This window comes from Leucoraja erinacea, chromosome 1, assembly GCF_028641065.1.
Source record: "Leucoraja erinacea ecotype New England chromosome 1, Leri_hhj_1, whole genome shotgun sequence".
Taxonomy (NCBI): Eukaryota; Metazoa; Chordata; class Chondrichthyes; order Rajiformes; family Rajidae; genus Leucoraja; species Leucoraja erinaceus.
The window spans coordinates 118,015,980-118,041,183 of NC_073377.1; the positions used below are offsets into that span (position 1 = coordinate 118,015,980).

The window sequence follows — 25,204 nt, forward strand, 5'->3', positions numbered from 1 at the left end:
CATTCGCTGTAAGTCAGCAACTCTACCGCTGCGGTACCGTGACTGCCCGTAATTGTTTTCTCTGGAATGCTGGAGATTGTGGAAGTCCGGATAGAACTATAGAACATAGTCGGTTGTCAGAACCTTTTTCTCAGGTTGGAAATGTCAAAGATTAGAAGGGATGCTTTAAGATGAGAGGGTCAGAGTTTAATGGGGATGTGTGGGCAGGTTTTTTTGTTAGAGAGTGGTGGGTGTCTGGAGCATGCAGCAACGGTGATGGTGGCAGATACAATAGTGGAGTTTAAGAGGCTTTTAGATAGGCCCACTTGTATGGAGGGATATCGATCATATACTGGCAGATGAGATTAGTTTAACTTGGCATTATGTTTGACACAGACATTATGGGCCAAAGGGCTTTCCTTGTGCTATACTTTTCTATGTTCTTTGCTTGAATATCTGTTGGAATCTTTTCCCACATTCAGTGCACTATGTAATGCATGTGGTTATAGTTTGTAGGAACTTACTATGTCGCATTGGCTACATGTGACGACATTTAAGAAAAAATAATTTGCTGGCTATGAATTGAAAGACGTTCAATTAAGACCATTGATAGATCAACATTTCCTTGCACATCTCACACTGAAACATCCATTCCCACCCCACCCTATTTAATTCATTTGAAATCCTGAACAAAACATGTTTTACAATTATTGGGTTAGGGTACAGAACGTTCTCACCGGAATGTTTGTCTGATGCTTTGTACTGATTCCATTTATTCTGTTTCTGCAGTATTATCTTGTCCCATTTTGAAGATGAAAAGCTCAGGAAAGCCACTCTTGGGATCATTGGAACTGATAGATGTTGTGACAATTGTAAATCAAGGTAAGTGATCCTGCAATCAGTCAGACGATTAATGATCAAGGTGTTCTTTTGCGAATAAAGATGATTGATGTGCAACACAGGCTTCGTAGAATTCAGATATGTATTTCTCATTGAGGTCCAGTTTTATAATTTATCCATAGTGTCCTATGGGGATAAATAAATTGTGTATGCATTTAAAAATTACAGTTTTGTTAATATTTCCCATATTATTGTAATTTTACATGAAATTTTACTTCGGAGTCACGTGAGTGATTCCGTGAAGAAGGCCTGCCAGTCCGCATGCGCGTCATTACGTCTGACGCATGGCGAAATGACTGGCTGGCAGGGCACAGCTCCACCAGCGGTAAGTTAAAAACTCTGAGGTAAGTTTTTAAAACTTAGCTGAGGTCTTTTTCCGGGCGGGAAATCTTGTCTTACAGGAGCGAGACCGCAATGGAAAAAGTAATGAAAGAAAGGTCGAGGCAGTCCGCTACGAAAACAACTTTGGAAGACCGCAGGAGTGCGGGTAGCGGGCGGCCGTCCCGGTCACCTTCCGAGTCACTGGCGGCACGGCCAGTGGCTTCTGACGGTGGAAGGCATCATGGCGACTCCGGTGGATCGGAAAGCCACCAAAAAAATCAAGTTGACTCTGATGAGTCGGGCCAGGAAGATGGTCCTCCCACAATGGATGCCGTTTCTGGGTGGCTGTCCAGGATGGAAGCCTCATTGCCTACATTCTTGGCAATTTTTTTCCATCATGCTCCCCAGTATGCGAGCTTCAGGGTTAACCAAACCTTAACCAACTCATCTTCCTTATAATTCTCAAAATTCCTGACAAGTCAGAATATTTAATAAGGTACAATGAATATAACTAACTTGTAACTTTAGGCAAAGCTTTAGCCAGTAGGAATTCAAATGAAGGATGCTTAGGTCCATGCTTCCCTTATGTCAGAGACTTTTGTCTGTTGAGTTGAGCACCAGATAAAGAAGATTGAAGACGTTTGGCAAAAGGTCTTTGACCTGAAACATTAACTCTATTTATATACCTGCAGAAGTCACCCCAGTTGAGTATTTCCAGTATTTTCTGTTTTTATATTAGATTTCCGGCATGTGCAATTTAAAAAATATTTTTGATGACTTGGCCAGTCACCCAATGGAATATCTATCTTTGCCTCTCAAATGAAGCCTGTTTGGTAGTTGCATGATCTTTCACCCCACGGATTTGGATTTTGCATTTGGGTTAACTGAATTTCAAAGGTGACCACAAAAGTTCAGAGAATTTTGGATGTTTTAACTCCATGATATGTATAATAATTTTCACATTTCTGATTTGTGTTTTTGATTTATTTCACATTCCCCATGTTAAATAATTTTCCTTGTTATTTCTATTAGAATTGGAAGCTGTACTTTTACAGATGAACCAGAAAATGAAATGCAAGATTTTGGAAAAGAAGTATATCAGCTGCTTACTGCAATATGTATTTTAGGAGAAAGATTTGGTATTGGAGTTCCTGTTTTGTTCTTGCGGGGTTCTGTAAGTACTTTGCATATTATGTCAAATGTTTCAGGTGTTAATTATATTTTTGCTGAATTTCGATACTTGTTTTCAAGTACCGAAAACTTGTTTTCAACTAACATGTTTCTGAACTTTTACTGGCAATTTACATCACATTCAGTATACCACTGCAGATTTCCCTTGAATTAGAGGAGGGAGTATGGGAAATAGGTTATGTGCTGATCTTGGTCAGTGTGTGTGTGATTTAAAATTTAAATTGAACTAGTTGTGTCAATTTGTTATATGAAACTAAAATTCTGTTATTCTGACATTCAGTGTCATATTTATATGCTTTGATTATTTACATGTCAATATAGGAATTTGGTATGTTTAACAAAAGCATATACTTTCATATATTTATAGTCATATAACACAGGAAAATCATCCCGCTGAGCAAGGTGCCCCATCTCAGCTAGTCCCATTTGCCCGTGCTTGACTCATGTCCCTCTAAATCTTTCCAATCCATGTACCTGTCCAAGTATATTTAATATGCTGATATATTTTCTGCATCAGCTACCTCCTCTGGAAGATCATTCCATCAACCCACCACTCATTGACTGAAAAAGGTGCCCCTCAGGTTCTTAATAAATCTTTTCCCTCTCAAACCTATGTCCTTTGGTTTTTGATTCCCCTACTCTGGGTAAAAGACTGTGCATTCACGCTATTTATTCCACTCATGATTTTATACACCTGTATAAGATCACTCTTTAGCCTCCTCTGCTCCAAAGAATAAAGTCCTAGCCTGCCCAACCTCTCCCTCTAGCTCAGTGTCCAGTCCTGGCAGCATCCTCATAAGTCTTCTCTGCACTCTTTCCGGTTTAATAACATCCTGCATGTGGCAGCATGACCAAAACTAAATACAATATTCCAAATGCAGCCTTTCCAAAGACAACATAGGGAATTGTCCATTGCAACAGGGCAGTGGGTCTAAGCTGCATTTCAGTTATTTTGTCCTCTGTTCCATGATTTATTGGCAGTTTCTGTGTCACACTGGGCAGGTTGACAGTTGGGTAATTTTTTTCCAGTGTTAAAGTATGTCTTGGAGTGAGGAATCAGTCGTCTTTCTGATTTGCTTCCTTTCCTTTTTAAATGCTTTACCACCATTACGTGATGTAGGAACTCTGTGTGAGTAAACTTTAAAAATTAACAACTGTGGCATCTTTTGAGGCAGTAAATGATGTAAATTACAGCCAAAATGATAATATTTTGTAATACCTATTGATCAATGCAGTTATTTTAAATTGTTATGTTGACTCTCAGTGGTGTGTTGATTTTGTATTGATACTAAAGAATTGAGAATGGCTGTCTTCAACAAAGGTTGGTGAAGGTGGTTCGGGAAGGGTCTGGGGGGCGGGGGGAGCCAATATTTCATGTTATCTGTGAATGTGTTGGATGTGAATATATCTATTTCAATCATAATTGAAGTAAGAGTTTTTCAGTCAGTAATAATGCTGCTTACATTTTTAGCTGTCTTGTGATAGGATTTGGAATCACAAATCTATTGTACAGGATTAACCCATTGTGTCTGTACCTGCTCTTTAAAGGGCACTCTAATTAGTCCTATTCTGATTTTACACTAGAGCTCTGCAAAACGTTATGGGTATATATTCAGTTCCATTCATAAAACTTTTATTTTAATTTTCTTTCCCACCATCCTTTTTCAGTAGTGCAATCCATATCATCATTAGTCAATACATTTAAAATAAAATTCTGTATGTCTAATTTAGTTCTTTGGCAATTATGTTCAGCTTTGTTCTGTGATTGTTAACTGTTCCACTATTGGAAAGATTTACCCCTTATTATCAGAATACTTCATAGTTTTAAAGAACGTATTTACATCAAGTGCTCTCTAATCTCATTCAATCTACGTAATTGAGGTTACAGATTCCGGGTACTCCCCTTTTAGATAATTAGATAATAATTTAGATCAAATTATCTAAAGGAATACCCGAGATCTGTAACCTCAATTACTTAGATTGATGGGATTAGAGAGCAGGTGATTTAAGTAAACTCTTTAAAGTTGTGCAGTATTTTGTTGGTAAGGGGTACATTTTTCTTATAGACTTATCTTCTTTCCTAAAATGTATTTCCCTGAAATGCATGTAGTTATACAAGATAAAACTATACAGCACAGGAACATTCCCTTAGGCCCACAATGTCTTTGGTGAATATGATGCCATGATAAACTAATCTCCCATGCTTGGATCCATATGACTCCATTCTCTGCATATCTATTTGCCTATGTAAAAGCCTCAAACCACCACTACTGTGTCTGCTTCCACCAAGACCCTGACGGCATTTTGAAGGCAGGAACGGGGTACTGATTGGGGATGATCAGTCGTGATCACAATGAATGGCGGTACTGGCTCGAAGGGCCAACGGCCTACTCTTGTGTCTATTGTCTATTGGCATATTCCAAGCACCCACTCTCTATATTAAAAAAAAACTTCACATTGTTAAACTTTCCCCTCCAACCTTAAAGCTATGCCCTCTGGTATTTGCTATTTCTACCCTGAGAGATGTGTTCTGGCTGTCTACCCTAGCTAAGCCTCTCATAATGTCATAGACCTATCAGGTCTTGTCTCAATCTCTGATCCTCTAGATAAAACAATCAAGTTTAGTCCAACTTCTCCTTATAGCTTATACTCCCTAATGCATTCAGCATTCTGGTAAACCGCCACAGCCGCCACATCCTTCTTTATAATAAAGCTTCTTGTAATTTTTATAATTCATAAACTCTAGTTTCAAGAGAGGAAGCCAAGGATCTTGACAATCATGTAACTAATGTGCGATGCATTTCATGGTAACTGTGATCTATTTGATAAATGAGGAAAATACTTTCCTTATATTCGTAGTACTCGCAACGTTTGCCAGAACAGCATCGTAATCACCATCTGTTTGGAAGTGGAAAGAATAATCCTGAAAGCTGGTGGAAGGCACTGGGTCATCTACTTATCATTGAGGGTTTCTTGCAGGAAAATAACATCTGCAAGAGATTTGCTGTCACAACTGCTCTTTCTATGAAGGTCAGCTTGATTTACGTTTTGTGCTTGGCAATTGGGAGGGAACAGGGTAGTTACATATTAAAATACATGGTTTCTATTAAAAGTAACAAAGAAACAATTTGACTGCCTATCTTGAAAAACAAATTATACTCATTCCAAAGAGTTAAATGAATGCCGTTATGAGCATTCGGTAGTGGCACAGCTAGGAAATGTGAATGTTTGGCATTCCTATAAAGAATACTTGTTTCATCCCAGAAGGATTATTACGTTCCTTTCTGCTAGCAATTTTAAACAAATCTCTCATTGGCCTCCAGCAAGTAGATAATGAATGGAAATTATATTTTGCCAATCAGCACTGCTCATTAGATTTCAAGTGGAAATATATTTAATTCTAATATAGTAAAACAACGATAATCCAGCATGCTTGGGGTCTGGAGCTAGATTAGTGGATATTCTGGACTATTGGATAGTCCATGTAATATTTCATGCACTTTGTTTTAGACGTTACCTTATGATAGTAAATTGTCCATTGAATCAGGTTGCTTGAAAGGGAGCACAGGTATTGGGGATGGGTGAGAGGAAAGGAGCGCAGAAACTGGGATCTGGATGAGTAGAAAAAACAGGGCAGACATTACTTGGTGATCTAGGTGCTGAACAATTGATATTTCCAAATCACAGCTTAACAGAGCTTTACTGTATTGATAACTTTTGATTGCTGCTCCAATAAATGTATTTCCATTTTTCATTTGACTTTTATTTCCACTCAATAATATTCCTGAAGGAGCAAAGGTAGATAAAAATGCTGGAGGAACTCAGCGGGTGAGACAGCATCTAAGGAATAGGTGATGTTTCGGGTCGAGACCCTTCTTCAGTCTGAAGAAGAGTCTTGACCCGAAATGTCACCTATTCCTTCGCTCCATAGATGTTGCCTCACCCGCTGAGTTTCTCCAGCATTTTTAACTACCTTTGATTTTTCTAGTATCTGCAGTTCCTTCTTAAACATTTCCTGAAGGGGCAATTCACTTAAGCAGCAGATGCAGATTAAGGGTTTTCCAGTACCCGTGGATATGTCAAAGCACTTTATATTCAGTAGTTGCCTTTAAACTATATTTGCTGTTATCATTTAGGAAAATACAGCAATCAATTTTCACACAAGTCTCTCATTTAAATGCAGTCCTATTCTATTTAGATAATTTGTTTTAGCGATATTCATTAATGAGTAACTATGAATCCTACAAAATTTGTTTTTTAACCGTCTAAAGAGCCATACATAATTCGGGGTATCAGTCTATGCTTATTGTGTTTACAATTGGAATGGACTTGAAGGCACACGCTTTCTGGCTTTGACCAGGGGGCATTTTGTAAAATTAAAGCCTCCCTTAACTAGTATAGAATACCAGCACTCCAACGGTGAAATTCTGAGATATGACATGAAGGAGAATTTTATTCCCTGGAATATAAAAGGTCAAAAGGCAGGATGGTGGAAAGGACTGAGGATAAAGGAGCTTAACCAAATCAACGCCTGCCTTTCCAGCAGGAAATTAAGAACTGGTGACACAAGGAACTGCAGATGCTGGAATCTTGTGTAGTATGGAGTCACTCAATGAATCTGATAGCATTTCTGGAGGAAATGGATAAGTGACATTTTGGTATATCATATTAAATCAACTCATAAAAATGTTAATGTTCACAGGGGCGAAAGTGGTTCCAGAAGGCAGCTGATGAGTCTTGTCGTACTCTTTCGCTTCCAGCCACTGAAGAACTGCGTCCACAGGCTCTTCCAAAAGTGTATGCATGGTGTAGTAATTTGAATTTGACTTCTGTTTTCAGTACTTATTTTATTTTAAAACAGTACCATTTTCTTTAAATAATTTAATGTATTTCTTTACAGTCAGTTTCAGCCGTCAACCTCGCCAGCAGTTTCCTTGCAACGTGATCCTGCGTTGGTTACCCAGTCAGAGCTTCAGGTTTTTATTATTCATCGTTTTACTTGTTTTGTTAATGTAAATAATGCATATTATCTATGTCCAATGTCCTTGTGGTATAATCTGTATACTAGAGACATTTTTAAGTATTTCCAAATGAAGATAGTTGACAAGATTTTTACTTCGTATATTATAGCTCCTGTGATGAAAACCATTATACCTTTTATAAGCGTAGGGTTTTTCGGTAATATCAATGGATATTACCCCTATGGCCCCTGTGTGGTTCTGGACTATTGATTGTTGTGTAAATAGTTTTCCAGAACTTAACAGGTATAATTGACAGGCAATTAATACGGTATAATGTTGTCTATTGGATGTGCCATTACAAGAATACTATTTTCCAACAAAAAAAATGTCACCAAACTTTTCTTAGTAAAATATTATTCTGATTAAACAGAATGATTAACATCTCCCTTAACATTGAACGCAGGGTTTTAAATCGTTAGAATTGCTCGCAATTGGTAGGGTGTGGCATTTTACTCTGACCACTTGTTGGAAGTTATTGAACTTGTCATAATGCACCAGGTTTTAGTATGCTGACTTCTTAGCTTAAGTGCTCCCACAACTTTCCAAATATTTGCTTTAACAGGGAGGGTGGTTATAATTTGAGAGGAAAGTTTAATCTAAATAATAATAATAATAACTTTATTTATAAAGCACTTTTAGGCAACATCAGTTACCACAAAGTGCTGTACAATGGAAATCAACAAAAAGTTATCACAAAGCTAAAACCATTAAAACGACAGGACTATAAAAACAGTAAAAAATTAAAAGACATTAAAAGCACTAAAACAGGAACAAAGTCTCAGCCAGTGTCGAAAGCCATTGAATAAAAATGCGTTTTTAGGGAGGATTTAAAGATGGACAGTGAAGGGGCCTGTCTGATCTGCAGCGGCAAGGTGTTCCAAAGTGCCGGTGCAGCAACAGAAAAGGCTCTATCCCCTCTGAGCTTCCGCTTAGACCTTGGTACCTCAAGGAGCAGCTGATCCGCTGACCTGAGGCACCGGGTAGGAGCATATAGGTGGAGCAGCTCAGAGAGGTAAGGCGGGGCGAGGCCATTCAAAGATTTAAAAACAAATAAAAGAATTTTAAAATGAACTCGAAAGTGCACTGGAAGCCAGTGAAGGGAGGCCAAAATTGGGGTAATGTGCTCCCTCTTTCGAGTTCCGGTTAAAAGGCGAGCGGCAGCATTTTGGACCAACTGGAGACGCGCCAACGAAGCTCGCGAGACTCCAGTGTAGAGCGCATTACAGTAATCCAGCCGAGATGTAATAAAGGCATGGATTACTGTTTCAAAATGCTGCCGCTCCAGAATAGGCTTCACCTTTGCCAGCTTCCTTAGGTGAAAGAAGCTGGACTTAACCACTGCGCCTATTTGCTTATCTAATTTAAAATCACTGTCCATCATAAAACCCAGGTTTAAAACTGTTGGCTTTTCAAACACTGCAAGTGGACCCAAGTCAACAGGGGGAGGTTCACGGCAGCCATTAGGGCCGAACAAAATCACTTCCGTCTTTTTTTCGTTAAGTCCCAGAAAGTTTAAGGCCATCCAGGACTTAATGTCCTCAAGACAAGACAGAAGTGATTTTAGGGAATAATTATCTTCTTTCCTGAGTGGCATATACAACTGGCTATCATCCGCGTAAAAGTGAAAGGAGATGCCATGCCTTCTTAAAATTGAGCCCAGTGGAAGTAGATAAAGGGAGAAAAGCAGGGGGCCTAAAATTGAGCCCTGTGGAACCCCATATGCCAAGGGAGCAGAGGAGGATTCAAGGATTTAAATGAAGAGTATGTGTATTTCAATCAGTGGGGTAAAATTGTGGAATGATTTGGATGTGGAACTCAAGCAAAGCACAAACTTTACTCGGTTTAAGAAGAAGTGCAAAAAATATTATCTACCAGATATATAAGAATGAGGTAGGGCTGTGATGACGGTTAAGTTTTATTTTATTGACACCGTGTGATATTCGAGTTGTACTTAGAATTTGGATAATCGACAGAATGTAGTTGAGGCCAGTCCATTGGCTATATTTAAGAGGGAGTTAGATGAGGCCCTTGTGGTTAAAGGGATCAGGGGGTATGAAGAGAAAGCAGGTACAGGATACTGAGTTGGATGATCAGCCATGATCATATTGAATGGCGGTGCAGGCTCGAAGGGCTGAATGGCCTACTCCTGCACCTATTTTCTATGTTTCTGTGTTTATAAACTGCATATATGTATGTTTGCGTGTGTGCATATGAGTATACTTTTGTTTGTATGTGGCTTATGGACCCGCTGGGCCTGCTCCTCCAACGCAAGATTCCACCACTCACCCGTTCCTCCAACGCAACCCTTTTCCCCAAAGCAATATTGCACCACTCACACATAGCCCCCAACAGTGCAGGTGCAGCTCATTTCCCCTCATCCCCAGCACTCCCTCCTCTTCACCCTCCCTCTTCAATCCCTAGATAAGGGGGGGTAGAGAGGGATGGGGGGGGGGGTAGAGAGGGAGGGGGTGTAGAGAGGGAGGGGGGGGCAGAGAGGGATGGGGGGGGGAGGAGGGGGGGGAGTAGAGGGAGGGGGGGTAGAGAGTGAGAGGGGCAGAGAGGGAGGAGGTAGAGTGGGGGGGAGGAAGGGCAGAGGGAGGGGGTGAGGGTAGATAGGGAGGGGGTTGAGACGGGGGGCGAGAGAGGGAGTGTAAACATGGCAACTTCCCTCTCCACCCCCTCCGCATGCGCGGTTTAAGATTTTTTTTTTAAAGCCGACTGACTGCCTACCCTAATTACTCACGGCATGTGCCTGATATATATATATATATATATATATATATATAAATATACAGATGAGATAATGTTTGTGAATTAATTGATGAATAGCGAAGAAGAGGTAGGAATAAATAAGTGTATACTTCCTCTTACTCCTTTGCAGAAATAATTTAAATAAATAAGTTTAAAATGCTTGTTGGCTACATTGCAATCAGCACATATGTTATAAATGTACACCATGATTTTGTGCGTCCATAAGTTCACAAGTTATAGAGGCAGAATTAGTCTGTTCGGCCCATCAAGTCTACTTGACCATTCAATCATGGCTAATCTATCTTTCCCTCAACCCCATTCTCCTGCCATCGCCCCATAACCCGTGACACTCGTACTAATCTGTCTTAAAAATATACTTGACTTGGCCTCCACAGTCTGCTGTGGCAATGAATTTCACAGATTCACACTCTCTGACTAAAACAATTACTCCTCATCTCTTTCCAAAAGGAACATCCTTTAATTTTGAGGCTATGACCTCTGGTCCTAGGTTCTCCCACTAGAGGAAACATCCTCTCCAAATCCACTCTGTACAGGCCTTTCACTATTCCGTAAGTTTCAATGAGGTACCCCCTCATCCTTCTGAACTCCAGTGAGTAGATGCCCTGTGCCGCCAAACGCTCATCATCTGTTAACACACTCATTCCTGGGATCATTCTCGTAAACCTCTGGACCCTCTCCAGTGCCAGCATATCCTTCCTGGCACTGGAGAGAAGTGGGGTCCAAAATTGCTCACAGTACTCCAAATGCACTCTGACCAGCACCTTGTATAGCCTCAGCATTATATCCCTGTTTTTATATTCTAGTCCTCTCAAAATAATGCTAGCATTGTGTTTGCCTTCCTTTATTGATTTGACTTGCAAATTATTTTTTGGGAATCTTGCACCAGCACTCCCAAGTCCCTTTGCACCTCCAATTTCTGAATTCTCTCCCCATTTAGAAAATAGTCAGTGCCTTTATTCCTACTACCAAAATGCCTGACTTACTAACAATGCCTCTAATTTCCTAGAATAACTGACATTCTATTTTCACATTCTCGTGCTCACAAAACTGCACTCCAGGAAAGCTATTGCCAGATAGGTCAAAGAATATAAGCATAAATGACAACTGTATATACATTTGTACTGCGAAGTCAAATTTACATCAATATTCGATCCCTAAAATATTGGGCACTTTCTGAGTGATCTGATAATTTTTACATGCTGTATTAACCCAACAAAATTACACAAGCAAAATATTAACTTGAATGATAGAACCAAAATATTTACTTGCAGCAAATAGACAAATGGTTGGGATGTGCAAGTAAACTCGACCAGTAATTTAAACTACACCAAACTTGTCTTTAACCATGGAGTATCAATACTGCAGAATAAAACACTAATTCCTGAGCAGGATGTGCTGTCTTTGATCATTTGGCATGGCATGAGGCATATGCAGTGTGAAAGCTTATTTCATAGTTTACTTTTGTTTGAACAAGATTAAACAAAAATATTTTCATTTGGTGACAAAGGCAATAAGGATTTAATTGAGTCAGCAATTTAAGTTAAGTGATTGACATAAGGCATAGGCCATATTCTGCATATCACTGTACCACAACCACTGATGAGCAGCACCTACTAGATTAACATATTGCTTTAATTGCTCTAATTTGAGACTCATATATTAGCACTCATGTATGCTGCTTTCTGTTATTTTTTCGCAGTGTTCTCCAGCGTCATTCTTTAATGGTGTTCATCATGCAAACAAATGTAATTATAGCTGTGGGTGAGAGATTTTCAATTCATTGGAGTAGATTGGATTTGGAAACTATGATCCTATGTGATCTATTTCCTTATCCATTCAACAATCTTTAATGGATAGACAAGCCCATGAGATAAGCAGACATAATTGGATCAGCAAGGGTATTGTAATTCTCAAATGGTTGTGATGCAGTGATTATGGACTGATCCTTTGTGCACTTAATCTATTTGCATTTTATTCAAGGTGTTTGGATAACAAATAATGCTCACTACTTGTTTTAAAAATTCCAACTAACAACTGAGCCGACGTGTCTTTAAAAGATCTTTATTTGATTTTAAAGGATGTTACTTGAACAAAATTGTATTCAAATTTATTGTCATTGTCTCAATTAGAGACAACGAAATGAATTTCCCTTTACAGTCAGTATCATAAAAATAAATAAATAATAAATAATAATACATATTGAAAATAAAATAGAATTTTAAAAAAAGCACAAACACAGAAAGTCCACAACACAACATAACACAATGGCGCCAAGGTGAGGAAGGCACCATAGTCCAGCCAGCCTCCCCTCCGATCTTCCCAGATGTTCACCCGTGGTCGGGGCCTTCTGAGCACCCGCAGTCGCCACCCCGGGCGGCCCGATGCTCAGGCCCTCTCGTCGGGCTGATGGAACGCCGAACCCCGACGGTGAAAATCCTCCTCAGCGGCCCAGACCTCCCGATCAGCTGCCTCCCACCGGAGTCCGCAGCTCCCGAGTCCGCAGGCCGAGCCAGGCAGCGCCGCCCGCGTTGGGAGCTCCGACTCGAATAATAGTCGCGCCCTTTCCAGGAAGCGACTGAAGGACGGTATCCCCCTTACTGTACCCTCTTCCCCCCACATTGAAACATTAAAAAAACCATAAAAAACACACTTCAACATAACAAAAAAAACGAAAAAACAAAAAGATACTGGGCTGAAGGTGGAGGTAGCTGGCACCAGCGCCACCGGAAGTACAATACAAGTACAATTCACCTTATCCTTAGAATAAAACCCCTTCTTAATAATGTGAAAGTACCGATAATTCACACACAGTATTCATTTGGTTATTAAGTTAGCTGCACAGACAGAAAATAATGTTCCTAAATGTACAGAATTTATCAATATACATATGACTTTTAATCATCCATGTAGCATCAGCAAATAGTGGCAGAATGGAGTTGCCTAATTCACGTTTTCAATACGAGGTAATGTTAAGATTGAAAGCAGCAAGTGTTATTCATTTTATTCAAACTGCAAATTGCCTGAAAGGCGTGCTTCAGATATTGGAAAGGAAGTTATCTCTTTTTTCCTGGACTTCTGCCGACTCTCATATAATCCACCTACTTCACGTTTTCAACCGTAAGCAATTTACAGAGACCATTTTTCTCCATGGTAAATTACTACAGTTATTCTCTCATCACTTGACACAGGTTACAGATATTTATTTTCTCTCCGTTTACTGCTCAGTGACTGCAACAATTTGGCACTCATGCTTTACTCGAAATTGTAAGTCAGCTTTGCCCTGTAAATTAATTCCTTATTGTACAAAAACAGAATGAGTGTTGAAAAGTGTCCTTATAGTATTGCATCAGAATTGCATGTGCTATGACAGCAAGGAGTTAAGAAGTCCCCAAATGTTGATGAGAGCTGGGGAAAGAACATTTTCATGATGAGGAATGGCAGATGTGGTCAGATTATTTTGACATATGCATACTAAAGAATTCATTACATCATGCAACTTGGCACTATGCATCTCATCTTTTTTCATTTGGTATTTTGGATACCTAATTTTATTTATTTTCTTATTTAATTCATACTTTTTTATTCATGACCAATTCTGGATTTTTTTTCAGATTATGTCACTAGGCAAACAGTTTGGGAGAGAGAAAATAAAAGGAAATGAAAGGTCGTTTGACACATCTGCAATTAAAGGGTAAATATGTTTCCATGTTCTAATGTTCAGGAGGTCCACTAATGAAGAATAATGACCGCTAGAGGTCAAAAGTTCCTAGATGTATGCAACAGTTTTTCAAGGCTCAATTCAGAAACAGCAATAATGGTAATACTGAATGGTGCAATTTTTAGTGTCAAGAGTCATATAACGAAGTGGTTGAATATTCCATTCAGTTGAGGTTGGCTGAAAGTTTGGCCATTTGTACTTTAGGTGGCAAGCTGAGATGAACAGCTGATGTTGTTGCTGATAGGAAGTCTGAACCATTCTAATCTGAAAGCCGTGATGAGAAAGAATCCTCTTGGACTAGACTGGCAAATAACTGAATTCATAACTTCTGAATAATTCAGACATTACTCAACAAAACTTGGCTCTGTATCTAATCCAGGGAATCAGCTGCCATCTCTCTTTGCGTAGTGGAATCCATAACGAGATAGGTTGAAGGTGAGACGGTAAAGATTTAAAAGAAACTGGAGGGGCAACTTATTTGCAAACAGGGTGGTGGATATATGAAACGAGCTACTGGAAGAGGTAGTTGAGGCAGGTACTACAGAACAACATTTAAACTACATTTGGACAGGTGCATGGATGGGAAGGTTTTAGAGGGAATTGGGCCAACCGTGGGCCGGTGAGACTAGTAAAAATTAGGCATCTTGGTTGGCATGGGCAAGCGGGGCAAAGGGGCTGTTTCCATGCTGTATGACTATGACTAAGATTTTAATTTTATGTATAATAAATAGACAGTTTTGTGAATATGCTGTGTGAAAGATTTCTTTCATTGACTCCATTAGTCAATATTTCAGGTTGGGGTCCTATATAGCGACAATGATGTTCTCGTGAATTTTCTTTTGAGTGACAGTCAAATTGTTGATGTGGTATTTGCATCTTAGACTATTTTCAGTTTTGTTTGTTGATTATTAAAAAAAATATATGAATACTATCAATGCAGCATGTTGTACAGGGTTTGTGAAATTTGATTACTAGTGAACTGAGCAGTAATGTGATGATGAAAAGCAATTAGATCTAAAACACTATAGAAAATGTTGGTCTGTGAAGGCTGTTACTCTGCTAGCTTAAAACAGTAAAACATATCACTGATTATCTTCAGATTGCCGTGCAAGAGAACTGACAACTGGTTGGCTCCCGTTGTCTCAAACACAGATGTTTTTTGGAAGTAGGATACAGGGCAGAAAGAGAAAACACTTATTTGACAGCTATATTCAACACAAATATATATGTATCATGCAATCACTAATGAGCCCTCTATTGTCAACGTCCTCCTGTTAATTCATCAGGTCAGTTTAGAGATACAGCACGGAAACAGGCCATTCAACTCACCAAGTCTGTGCCGACCAGCGATCGTCGCACACTAACACTATCCCACGCACACTAGAGCCAATTAACAATTATACCAAGCCAATTAACCTACAAACTTGTACATCTTCAGAGTGTGGGAGGAAACCAGAGGTCCCGGAGAAAGCCCACACAGGTCAAGGGGAGAATGCATAAATTCAGTGCAGAGACGACTCCTTAAATCCGGATCGAAACCGGGTCTGGGCGCTGTAAGGCATCAACTCTACTGCAGTGCCACAGTGCCGTCCCTAAAAGCTTTGGTATACTTTCTCAGTTATACATCAATGCCAAATAACTCTTTGTTCTCTCCCTACTCTCCTCTTCTCCCAAACTCTACCCCTCATCCATCCTTGCCCTCTTGAGCCCCTTTCTCTATAACCACTGTGATCTTACATTTATTTCGGTGACTCCATCGTTTTCTGTTTTGGCAGCCAGCTTACATCACTGTGTCTATTTAAATTCATCAAACCGTTCTAGTTGCCATCACATATATTTTCAGACCATCTGTGATTTTTAATAAGCGTAATATTTTGATCAATATACATAAACATTATAACAGGAGTTTTTATAAACTTTGAATACTAATTGAAATAGTAACATCTTTCTGCTCTGTGCAGTCATTTATTTATTCCTTCTTCATCTAGATCTCCAATAAAAACTGTTCCCTCTGAACCAGTGCCATCAGCCAGAGAACTGGAGTTGCAGGTAATCATTTTGGCATGGGAAACTATTGTTTGTTATTTTGTGCCTTTTTTCATAATGATGTTTCAGCTGGCAATAGACAGAGCTAAGCAATTTCACATCCAATGGACTGGAGCAGAGCTCTGCCGTCTTAGTTTAGAGATACAGTGTGAAAATTGGCCCTTGAGCCTACCGAGTCTGCGTCGATCAATGATCGTCCATACACAAGTTCTATCCTAAACACTAGGGACAATTTACAGAAGCCAGCGGGGAAACACGAGCACACAGAGGAAACTCATGCAGTCACAGCGAGACTGTGCAAACTCTGTACAGACAGCATCCATTGTAATGATCAAACCCGGGGCTCTGGAGCTGAGAGATAGCAACGATACCACTACGCCACTATGCCGTGCTAGTCCTGTCATATCTTGTTGTTAATGATGGAGGACAATTAAATGGCTAGCAAGAGGTAGCTCCAAGATCATCCCAATGCTGAATGATAGAAGCCCCCAGCACAAGAAACATTTACAACCATATTTAGCTGAATGTGATATGGAAGATCCAACTCGACTTCTTCCTGAGGTGCCAACCGTCTTGGAAGCCTGTCTTTATCCTATTTGATTTAATCTATGTGATTGTTAGAAGTGGCTCAGAGTGTTTACAATACCATTTGCATTCAGCAAAGGCCATTTTGGCTGTGGTACTCAAGATCATTCTCCCAGAAATAGCAACTCCATGCGCTAAACCTTTCCTGAACAAATTGCTTCAGTGCAATTCTTTACATTTGCAACTCTTATGCAAGTGAAGTTGTCCAAGCCCGAATGCAGCAATACTTGGACAGTAGTCAGGTATAGGAGGTAAGCACAAGTGTCGGACAATGACCAAAGGAGAGCCTTTGTGACCAACAACTGACATTTAATGATCTTTCTATATCCAAATCTTCCACAATCAACATCCTGGCAGTCATCATTGATGTGAAGTTCAGCTAGACCATACACATAAGTAAATAAAATAGCTTGGCTGTGTTTCCTATGTCATGTAATACACCTTCTACACCAAGGGCTCTCTGCCATTAAGGCACATAAGGAACATAATGCAATCCTCGTGTCTTGATAATTGCAGCTGTAACAACAGCCGAAACTTAACACCATCCAGGACAAAGCAGTCTTTTTGATTGGCATCCATTCTCTCCCTCTACAATGCAACACAGTGGGTACAGTCTGTGCAGGCTTTGTCAGCAGCACCTCCAAAGCCTCTGCTACAAATAAAGCCAGGATAACGGGTGTACAGGAATTCCACCACCTGCATATATCCCTCCACTCTCACACCATTCGGACGGAAGTATATCATCAGTCCTTTGTTATAGGGAGAACTATAATGTAAAGGATTGCGGTGGTTCAAGGAAGTGCTCACCACTACCTTTTCAAGGGCAAATAAATGCTAGCCTTCTCCACCTACCCCAGATTTCCCCCTGCCCCCAAATACAACCAGGAAGTGCATAAGGTATGAAGAAAAATCCTTAACTTTTGTTTCCTTTAACATTGATAACAAAGGAAACAAATATGTTGTAATGGTTCATGAATCTACTTTTCCTCCTACAGTTACAGTTTTATCCTGTAATTCATGAGTGTGAATATATTTTTATGTATGTTAACATCTGATCTGATCCCTCAGTTAAGCTTTTTCTCTTTCTCTGCTGTTTATTCCACACATAAGTAGCCAAATTTGTGTGGATTGAGACTGCAATTCAGTTCTTGTGTCTATTCTATGTATAAACCGCTTCTTCCTCCCACTCTTCCACAATTAGCCTGCAGCTTGATATCGGCACAATGGGCTGTACAACTTCACCCTGTGCTGTATCATTCCCACTGCAGGGTTCAACAAATAATATTTGTCACTACCTCTTGTGTCTGCTTATTATATTTCAATGAGTTTTATCACAGTACAATGTTCCTATCAGTGTATTTTTGATAGAGTACTTGAGAAAAGGAATAATATCTTTTGATTCACATATTATGGTGGATTGGTATGATTTGTGAGGTGTGAAACAAGTGGTCTTGTTCAATGTCCTTGCCTATATTTATTGCTTAGCCAATGTGGAGGGAGGCTGTCAAATTAATAATTTTGAATAATTTTGCTGGAAGAAGCTTCTTAAACCCTCTGCGGCCAATTCAGTTTTGAGGCCGTATTTATAACCCTCTACTTCAGTTATAGCACCATATCTACCACACGTCCCTCCTTCTCGTTCCTGCTAATTGTATTCTATTTTCATCTTTAATTCCTTGTCCTTTTGGTACGTGTTAGGAAGTTTTGAATTCTAATGCATGCTCATTTAGGTTTAGCTGTTAATATCCCATCCTTTTATATGGGGCTTGCATTTTAGTTGATTATTGTACATTTTTGTTATCTTTTTCGAAATAAATGATTCATTGTTTTATGAGGAAGGCTGTTAAAAGAACATTTAGATTATAATTTGTTTTCTTTTCATCATATTCATTTTTTTCTGTCATTTTATCAACAGGGCAAATTGTATGGCAAATTGTTAGCAGCAAGGCAGAACATTGCCAATGCTAAAGATGTTCCTCCAGCTATTTTGGCTACAAACAAGATATTATTGGATTTTGCCAAGATAAGGTACATTAAAAAAACTACGTTTGGTTTCAATACACCGTGTAAGACTCAATTGATGCAAATAATCAATTGGCTCCTTGACTTGAAGAAACATCATTTTTTTTGGAAATGGTTAGAATTCTTAGTTGGAAATCTATGTCTTTATTTCTAAAGGTGATGAATGCTTCTCGGTCTGAAATTTAGTTAATTTTATGATTGTAGTTTTTGAAATCACATTTTTGTTTTGGATCTATAGGATTCAAGACTAATCAAAAGCATTTTGACATGGAAAAATGGAAAGAAAAAATTGGCAGCACATAAAAATACTTGACTCAACAAAAAAACATTGTTATTTTGTTATAGTGCAGATATAGTCTTTCAGGTCAGGTAAATGAAGGTTATTGACAAATACAATGAAATCTTGATTAACTGGACCAATTGGCAAATAAATGGTAAATGGAGTTTAAATTGGATAAGTGCAAGGTGTTGCATTTTGGTTGGACAAACCACGCCAGGATTTACACAGTAAACGGTAGGAACTTAGCGAATGTAATGGAACAAAGAAACCTTGGGGTGCTGGCACATAGTTTCATGATGGTGGTGACACAGGTGAACAGGTTGGTGAAGGTGACATTTGGCACACTTGCCTTTATTGGTTAGGGTGTCGAGTACAGGAATTGGGATGTCACGTTAACAACTGTACAAGGCATTAGTAAGGCTTCATTTGGAGTACTGTGAACACTTCTCATTGCCCTTCTATGTGAAGAACGGCACCAAACTGGAAAGGGTCGAAAAAAGATTTATGAGGATGTTATCGGAACCGGAGGGTTTGAGCTAAAAGGAAAGGCAATATAGGTTGGGTCCTTTATGCCTGGAGAGTAGGAGGCTGACTTTGTAGATGTATATAAAATCATGAGGGGCATAGAGAAGGCAAACAGCCACAATCTTTTCCCAGGTGTGGGAGTCAAAAACTATACGGCTTCAGTTTTTCAGGAGGTGATTCAGGAAAGATTTAAAAAGAACTTGAAGGGGCAACGTTCTCACACAAAAGGTGTTATGTATATTGAACAAGCTGCCCGAGGAAATAATAGAGATGGGTATAATTCTAGATGGGTAGATTTGGAGGGATGTGGGCAAGGTGCAGGCAAGTGGGACTCGCTCAGTTAAAAAACCTGGTAGGAATAGATGAGTTGGGTTGAAAGGCCTGTTTCCGTGCTGCATAGCACTATCACTTTGATATGTGGTATAATTGATTGCAAGGGAAGGGGAAAATGAGGGGAAAGGTGGTGTTGACGGTAAGACTGATTCAAGTGATAACCCTGCTGTCAGACCTGCTGGATGATTCCAGTATTTGTTTCTATTTCCATTACGGTGCTATTATAATTACCTTTTCTTAAGCTTTCACATTAATTATATTTATGTTGATGTGGAAGTGCCCATTTGAATTAATTTCCCTTATACCAACAGGCCATCAACTCTAGACAACCTGAAGAGAATTGATGGTGTATCCTTAGCTAAGGCTGCTGTGTTGGCTCCACTCCTGTATATCATCAAGGAATTTTGCAAAGCCAATGAATTTGAGGTATTTTTATATAAAAATATATATTTTTGGATCTTAATCTGTTGAAAAGGGTAGGAGAAATGCACATTGACTTAAACTAGGAGCCAGTTTAACCTAGTTTGTTAGTATGTTACAAAACTTACCTTCAGCGGCGCTGCAGTTCTGTCACTGGCCGTGCACGCGACTTTGGCGCCTTTGAGGGGGGGGGGGGGGGGGGTTAAAATGCGGTTTTCTACCGCCTGTCCTGGATATATTTTCTCGGGGAGCGAGGTAATGCTGAAGATTTGTTCCAGATTCAGATTCAATTTTAATTGTCATTGTCAGTGTACAGTACAGAGACAACGAAATGCATCCAACTGCCGGTCTGTGAAAATTTTTTTTTTTAATCGCTGGACAATTTCAGCGCTGGAGTAAACTAAAAAGCCACTTCTAATGCCGTGAACGCCGACAATGGGGACAAATTTCAGGTACGGGACAGCTAAAGGAAAGCTGTTTATTTTACATATAAACGTGCTTCTTAGGATGACCTTAATCCACATTTTACGTTGCGAAAAGGTGATTTAGGCCCCATACGAACCGGTAGTGTTTTTCCTACCGATATGGGGTTTAAATTCACAGCAACCGCGATGTTCCAAACGATCGCGTTCCCCAAAATCCCACTCGCAAGATGATTTAAATGGCCATTAATTTACAGGAATTAAACAGTAAATTATTTCCATTTGACCTATAAATTCATGACAATGAGATTTAAAAATCATGTTATATTGTGAATTCTTGTGTGAATGTTATTTGGACACAGGCTATTTAAAAATGTTAATCTTTTCTTAAGAAATGGATAGATGTTTAGATCTAGTAATTGAATTTTGTAATTAGCTACAATTGGGTAACTAACTAATTATATGCTTTAATTTCAGGTCATCCTAGTAAGATTGTTTCATATTTGTTTCAGAATGCTTCAATCTATAATAACTGAACATTTCTTTCAGTTCTCTTAATTTTTAAAAAAGTTATGGGCTTTTGACTGTCCTCGATCACAGCTTTTGTGTTAAGTCAATGGAAAAGCAATAGGGAACAAGATGCTAATAACCGAGTATGAAAATGGCCATAACTTTTTTAATACTGAAGATATGAAAGTGAATTAGGTGTCAAATTATACTTATTTTTATGCTTTATCTGATGGGATAAATTGCAGACTTGATTTTTTAAATCTCAAAATGTTGTAACATTGCTTCCATCTGTGGGTGAAGAAGCTCATACCGTTGGGATGCCGCTCGTCAGGACTGTGGAATGACTGAACTCTTTATCTTCTGTTTATTTTGGCTTCTATTCATATCTATTTTGAATCACTTTGGATATCCAGTGATGTATACTGCCCTATGTCAAAAGGAAGCAACTGACAGAAAGGTGTTTTCTTGTAAATGAGGAAAACGTGTTTTTCTTTCAGCTCTCTGTGATGGAATTTCTTACTTCTGGTATAGATATTTTCAAATTGTACTCAGAGAAGACTTATTTTGTTCACCATTGTGTAGAGCATGTCTCAAATACCCTAAAAACAAGCAATAACTCAATTTTTACAAAATTGTCAGTTGCTTCCTTTTGTCAAATTAGGGCAGTATACCTATAATCCTTCTTGGGATTAAGGCACCAGAACAATAATAGGATCGAACATTTGATTGCTTTTAGCCAGTAGACATCCGAGATACTTCAGTATAGAAACATAGAAACATAGAAATTAGGTGCAGGAGTAGGCCATTCGGCCCTTCGAGCCTGCACCGCCATTTAATATGATCATGGCTGATCATCCAACTCAGTATCCCGTACCTGCCTTCTCTCCATACCCTCTGACCCCCTTGGCCACAAGGCCACATCTAACTCCCTCTTAAATATAGCCAATGAACTGGCCTCAACTACCCTCTGTGGCAGAGAGTTCCAGAGATTCACCACTCTCTGTGTGAAAAAAGTTCTCCTCATCTCGGTTTTAAAGGATTTCCCCCTTATCCTTAAGCTGTGACCCCTTGTCCTGGACTTCCCCAACATCGGGAACAATCTTCCTGCATCTAGCCTGTCCAACCCCTTAAGAATGTCGTAAGTTTCTATAAGATCCCCTCTCAATCTCCTAAATTCTAGAGAGTATAAACCAAGTGTATCCAGTCTTTCTTCATAAGACAGTCCTGACATCCCAGGAATCAGTCTGGTGAACCTTCTCTGCACTCCCTCTATGGCAATAATGTCCTTCCTCAGATTTGGAGACCAAAACTGCACGCAATACTCCAGGTGTGGTCTCACCAAGACCCTGTACAACTGCAGTAGAACCTTCCTGCTCCTATACTCAAATCCTCTTGCTATGAAAGCCAACATACCATTCGCTTTCTTTACTGCCTGCTGCACCTGCATGCCTACCTTCAATGACTGGTGTACCATGACACCCAGGTCTCGCTGCATCTCCCCCTTTCCCAATCGGCCACCGTTTAGATAATAATCTGCTTTCCCGTTTTTCCCACCAAAATGGATAACCTCACATTTATCCACATTAAACTGCATCTGCCAAACATTTGCCCACTCACCCAGCCTATCCAAGTCACCTTGCAGTCTCCTAGCATCCTCCTCACACCTAACACTGCCCCCCAGCTTAGTGTCATCTGCAAACTTGGAGATATTGCCTTCAATTCCCTCATCCAGATCATTAATATATATTGTAAATAGCTGGGGTCCCAGTACTGAGCCTTGCAGTACCCCACTAGTCACTGCCTGCCATTGTGAAAAGGACCCGTTTACTCCTACTCTTTGCTTCCTGTTTGCCAGCCAGTTCTCTATCCACATCAATACTGAACCCCCAATTCCATGTGCTTTAAGTTTGTATACTAATCTCTTATGTGGGACCTTGTCGAAAGCCTTCTGGAAGTCCAGATACACCACATCCACTGGTTCTCCCCTATCCACGCTACTAGTTACATCCTCGAAAAATTCTATAAGATTCGTCAGACATGATTTACCTTTTGTAAATCCATGCTGACTTTGTCCAATGATTTCACCACTTTCCAAATGTGCTGCTATCCCATCTTTAATAACTGACTCTAGCAGTTTCCCCACTACCGATGTTAGGCTAACTGGTCTGTAATTCCCCGTTTTCTCTCTCCCTCCCTTCTTAAAAAGTGGGGTTACGTTTGCTACCCGCCAATCCTCTGGAACTACTCCAGAATCTAAAGAGTTTTGAAAGATTATTACTAATGCATCCACTATTTCTGGAGCTACTTCCTTAAGTACTCTGGGATGCAGCCTATCTGGCCCTGGGGATTTATCGGCCTTTAATCCATTCAATTTACCCAACACCACTTCCCGACTAACCTGGATTTCACTCAATTCCTCCACCTCCTTTGACCCGCGGGCCCCTGCTATTTCCGGCAGATCATTTATGTCTTCCTTAGTGAAGACGGAACCAAAGTAGTTATTCAATTGGTCCGCCATATCCTGGTTCCCCATGATCAACTCACCTGTTTCTGACTGCAAGGGACCTACATTTGTTTTAACTAATCTCTTTCTTTTCACATATCTATAAAAACCTTTGCAGTCAGTTTTTATGTTCCCTGCCAGTTTTCTTTCATAATCCATTTTTCCTTTTCCTAATTAAGCCCTTCGTCCTCCTCTGCTGGTCTCTGAATTTCTCCCAGTCCTCCGGTATGCTGCTTTTTCTGGCTAGTTTGTACGCATCATCCTTTGCTTTGATACTATCCCTGATTTCCCTTGTTATCCATGGATGCACTACCTTCCCTGATTTATTCTTTTGCCAAACTGGGATGAACAATTTTTGTAGTTCATCCATGCAGTCTTTAAATGCCTTCCATTGCATATCCACCGTCAACCCTTTTAGAATTAATTGCCAGTCAATCTTGGCCAATTCACGCCTCATACCCTCAAAGTTACCTTTCTTTAAGTTCAAAACCATTGTTTCTGAATTAACAATGTCACTCTCCATCCTAATGAAGAACTCAACCATATTATGGTCACTCTTGCCCAAGGGGCCACGCACAACAAGACTACTAACTAACCCTTCCTCATTACTCATTATACATGGTCGCTTCAGCCAGCCGCGCCAATTGATTTAAAATATTTCACAATTGTGATTGAGTCATTCAAATCATGTCTGTAAGGTAAGGAAATAAATCTCACACAACCTGTAAATTGTGTAATTCTCACGTCGCTTAAGTTTTGCCAGAGGAAGCACGTAGGTGTTAATTACAACTTTCTGGGAGGCGGATGACATTCTGAGTACCGGTAGTTCAGATTCTGAGTTCCAAGGTGACCCAGTAGTGAAAAATCATTTGTGAAGCAATCTTATTAGGTTAAGGAAATGAGATTTTCAGAAAAGAACAGAAAAGTTCAAGAGGTTTACTCTTGGCAAATATAACCATTGATAATATTAACCCAGAGGTAGTTGTGATCACAGTCCAATCAAGACACAGTTGAGTTAATTAATTATTAGGATTCCATGGATGAAACTAAAAGGACCATTTAGCACTTATACTACAGTGCCAAAGGAGAGCTGGATAATTATGGGTGTCATTATCTGTCCCTTAGGCAAATATATAGTAATGTTATACTATTTGAAGAGGAGTAGGCAGGTGTTGCTGTGGTTCATCCTGATTAGCACAATTGTTTTTTTAAGGTATTACAAAAATAATATGTTTTATTAGTAAGTTGAGTAGACCAACATATGGTTGTGGCAATTATAAGAAGCATCCAGTTTTATTTTCATTACGAAATGTCTTTCTGATCTTTTGAAGTAAATAGGATTATTGAGCAAATATTCAGAAGTTTTGTTAATTTAAGCAGGATCATTTAAAGTAAATATTTGGCCTTAATTAAGCTCTTTGAAGCATATTGAATTTAATCTCATTAGAACTATTTAATAATGTATTTACTCTCATAACTTGGGAATTTTAATTTACTTTGCTTGATAATTTGTTCCCTATCCATAGTGACACTAGATGACCAGTTTCCTTACCTTTAATGGAACTCAATTTTAGTAGTGAATTAGACAATATTCAGTGTTTAGCACTATGAAACAGAGATGAATTTATTGGATGCAGTACTCATCTAAAGTAGGAG

The 25,204-nt window shown here is 39.4% G+C and overlaps 1 protein-coding gene across 4 annotated transcripts in view; it reads left to right on the plus strand.

Moving 5' to 3' along the window:
* wrn (WRN RecQ like helicase) overlaps positions 1-25,204 on the plus strand; it is a 108,379-nt gene that overhangs the window by 70,422 nt on the left and 12,753 nt on the right. For 3 of the 4 annotated variants that reach the window (XM_055642065.1, XM_055642090.1, XM_055642074.1), the window contains exons 23-31: positions 769-861; positions 2,233-2,374; positions 5,251-5,421; positions 7,094-7,188; positions 7,292-7,367; positions 13,796-13,875; positions 15,864-15,951; positions 18,449-18,561; positions 20,005-20,119. In XM_055642065.1, the coding sequence (XP_055498040.1) occupies positions 769-861; positions 2,233-2,374; positions 5,251-5,421; positions 7,094-7,188; positions 7,292-7,367; positions 13,796-13,875; positions 15,864-15,951; positions 18,449-18,561; positions 20,005-20,119 (973 nt within the window). The remainder of the gene's footprint in view (positions 1-768; positions 862-2,232; positions 2,375-5,250; positions 5,422-7,093; positions 7,189-7,291; positions 7,368-13,795; positions 13,876-15,863; positions 15,952-18,448; positions 18,562-20,004; positions 20,120-25,204) is intronic. The other variant, XM_055642083.1, reaches the window with a different exon arrangement.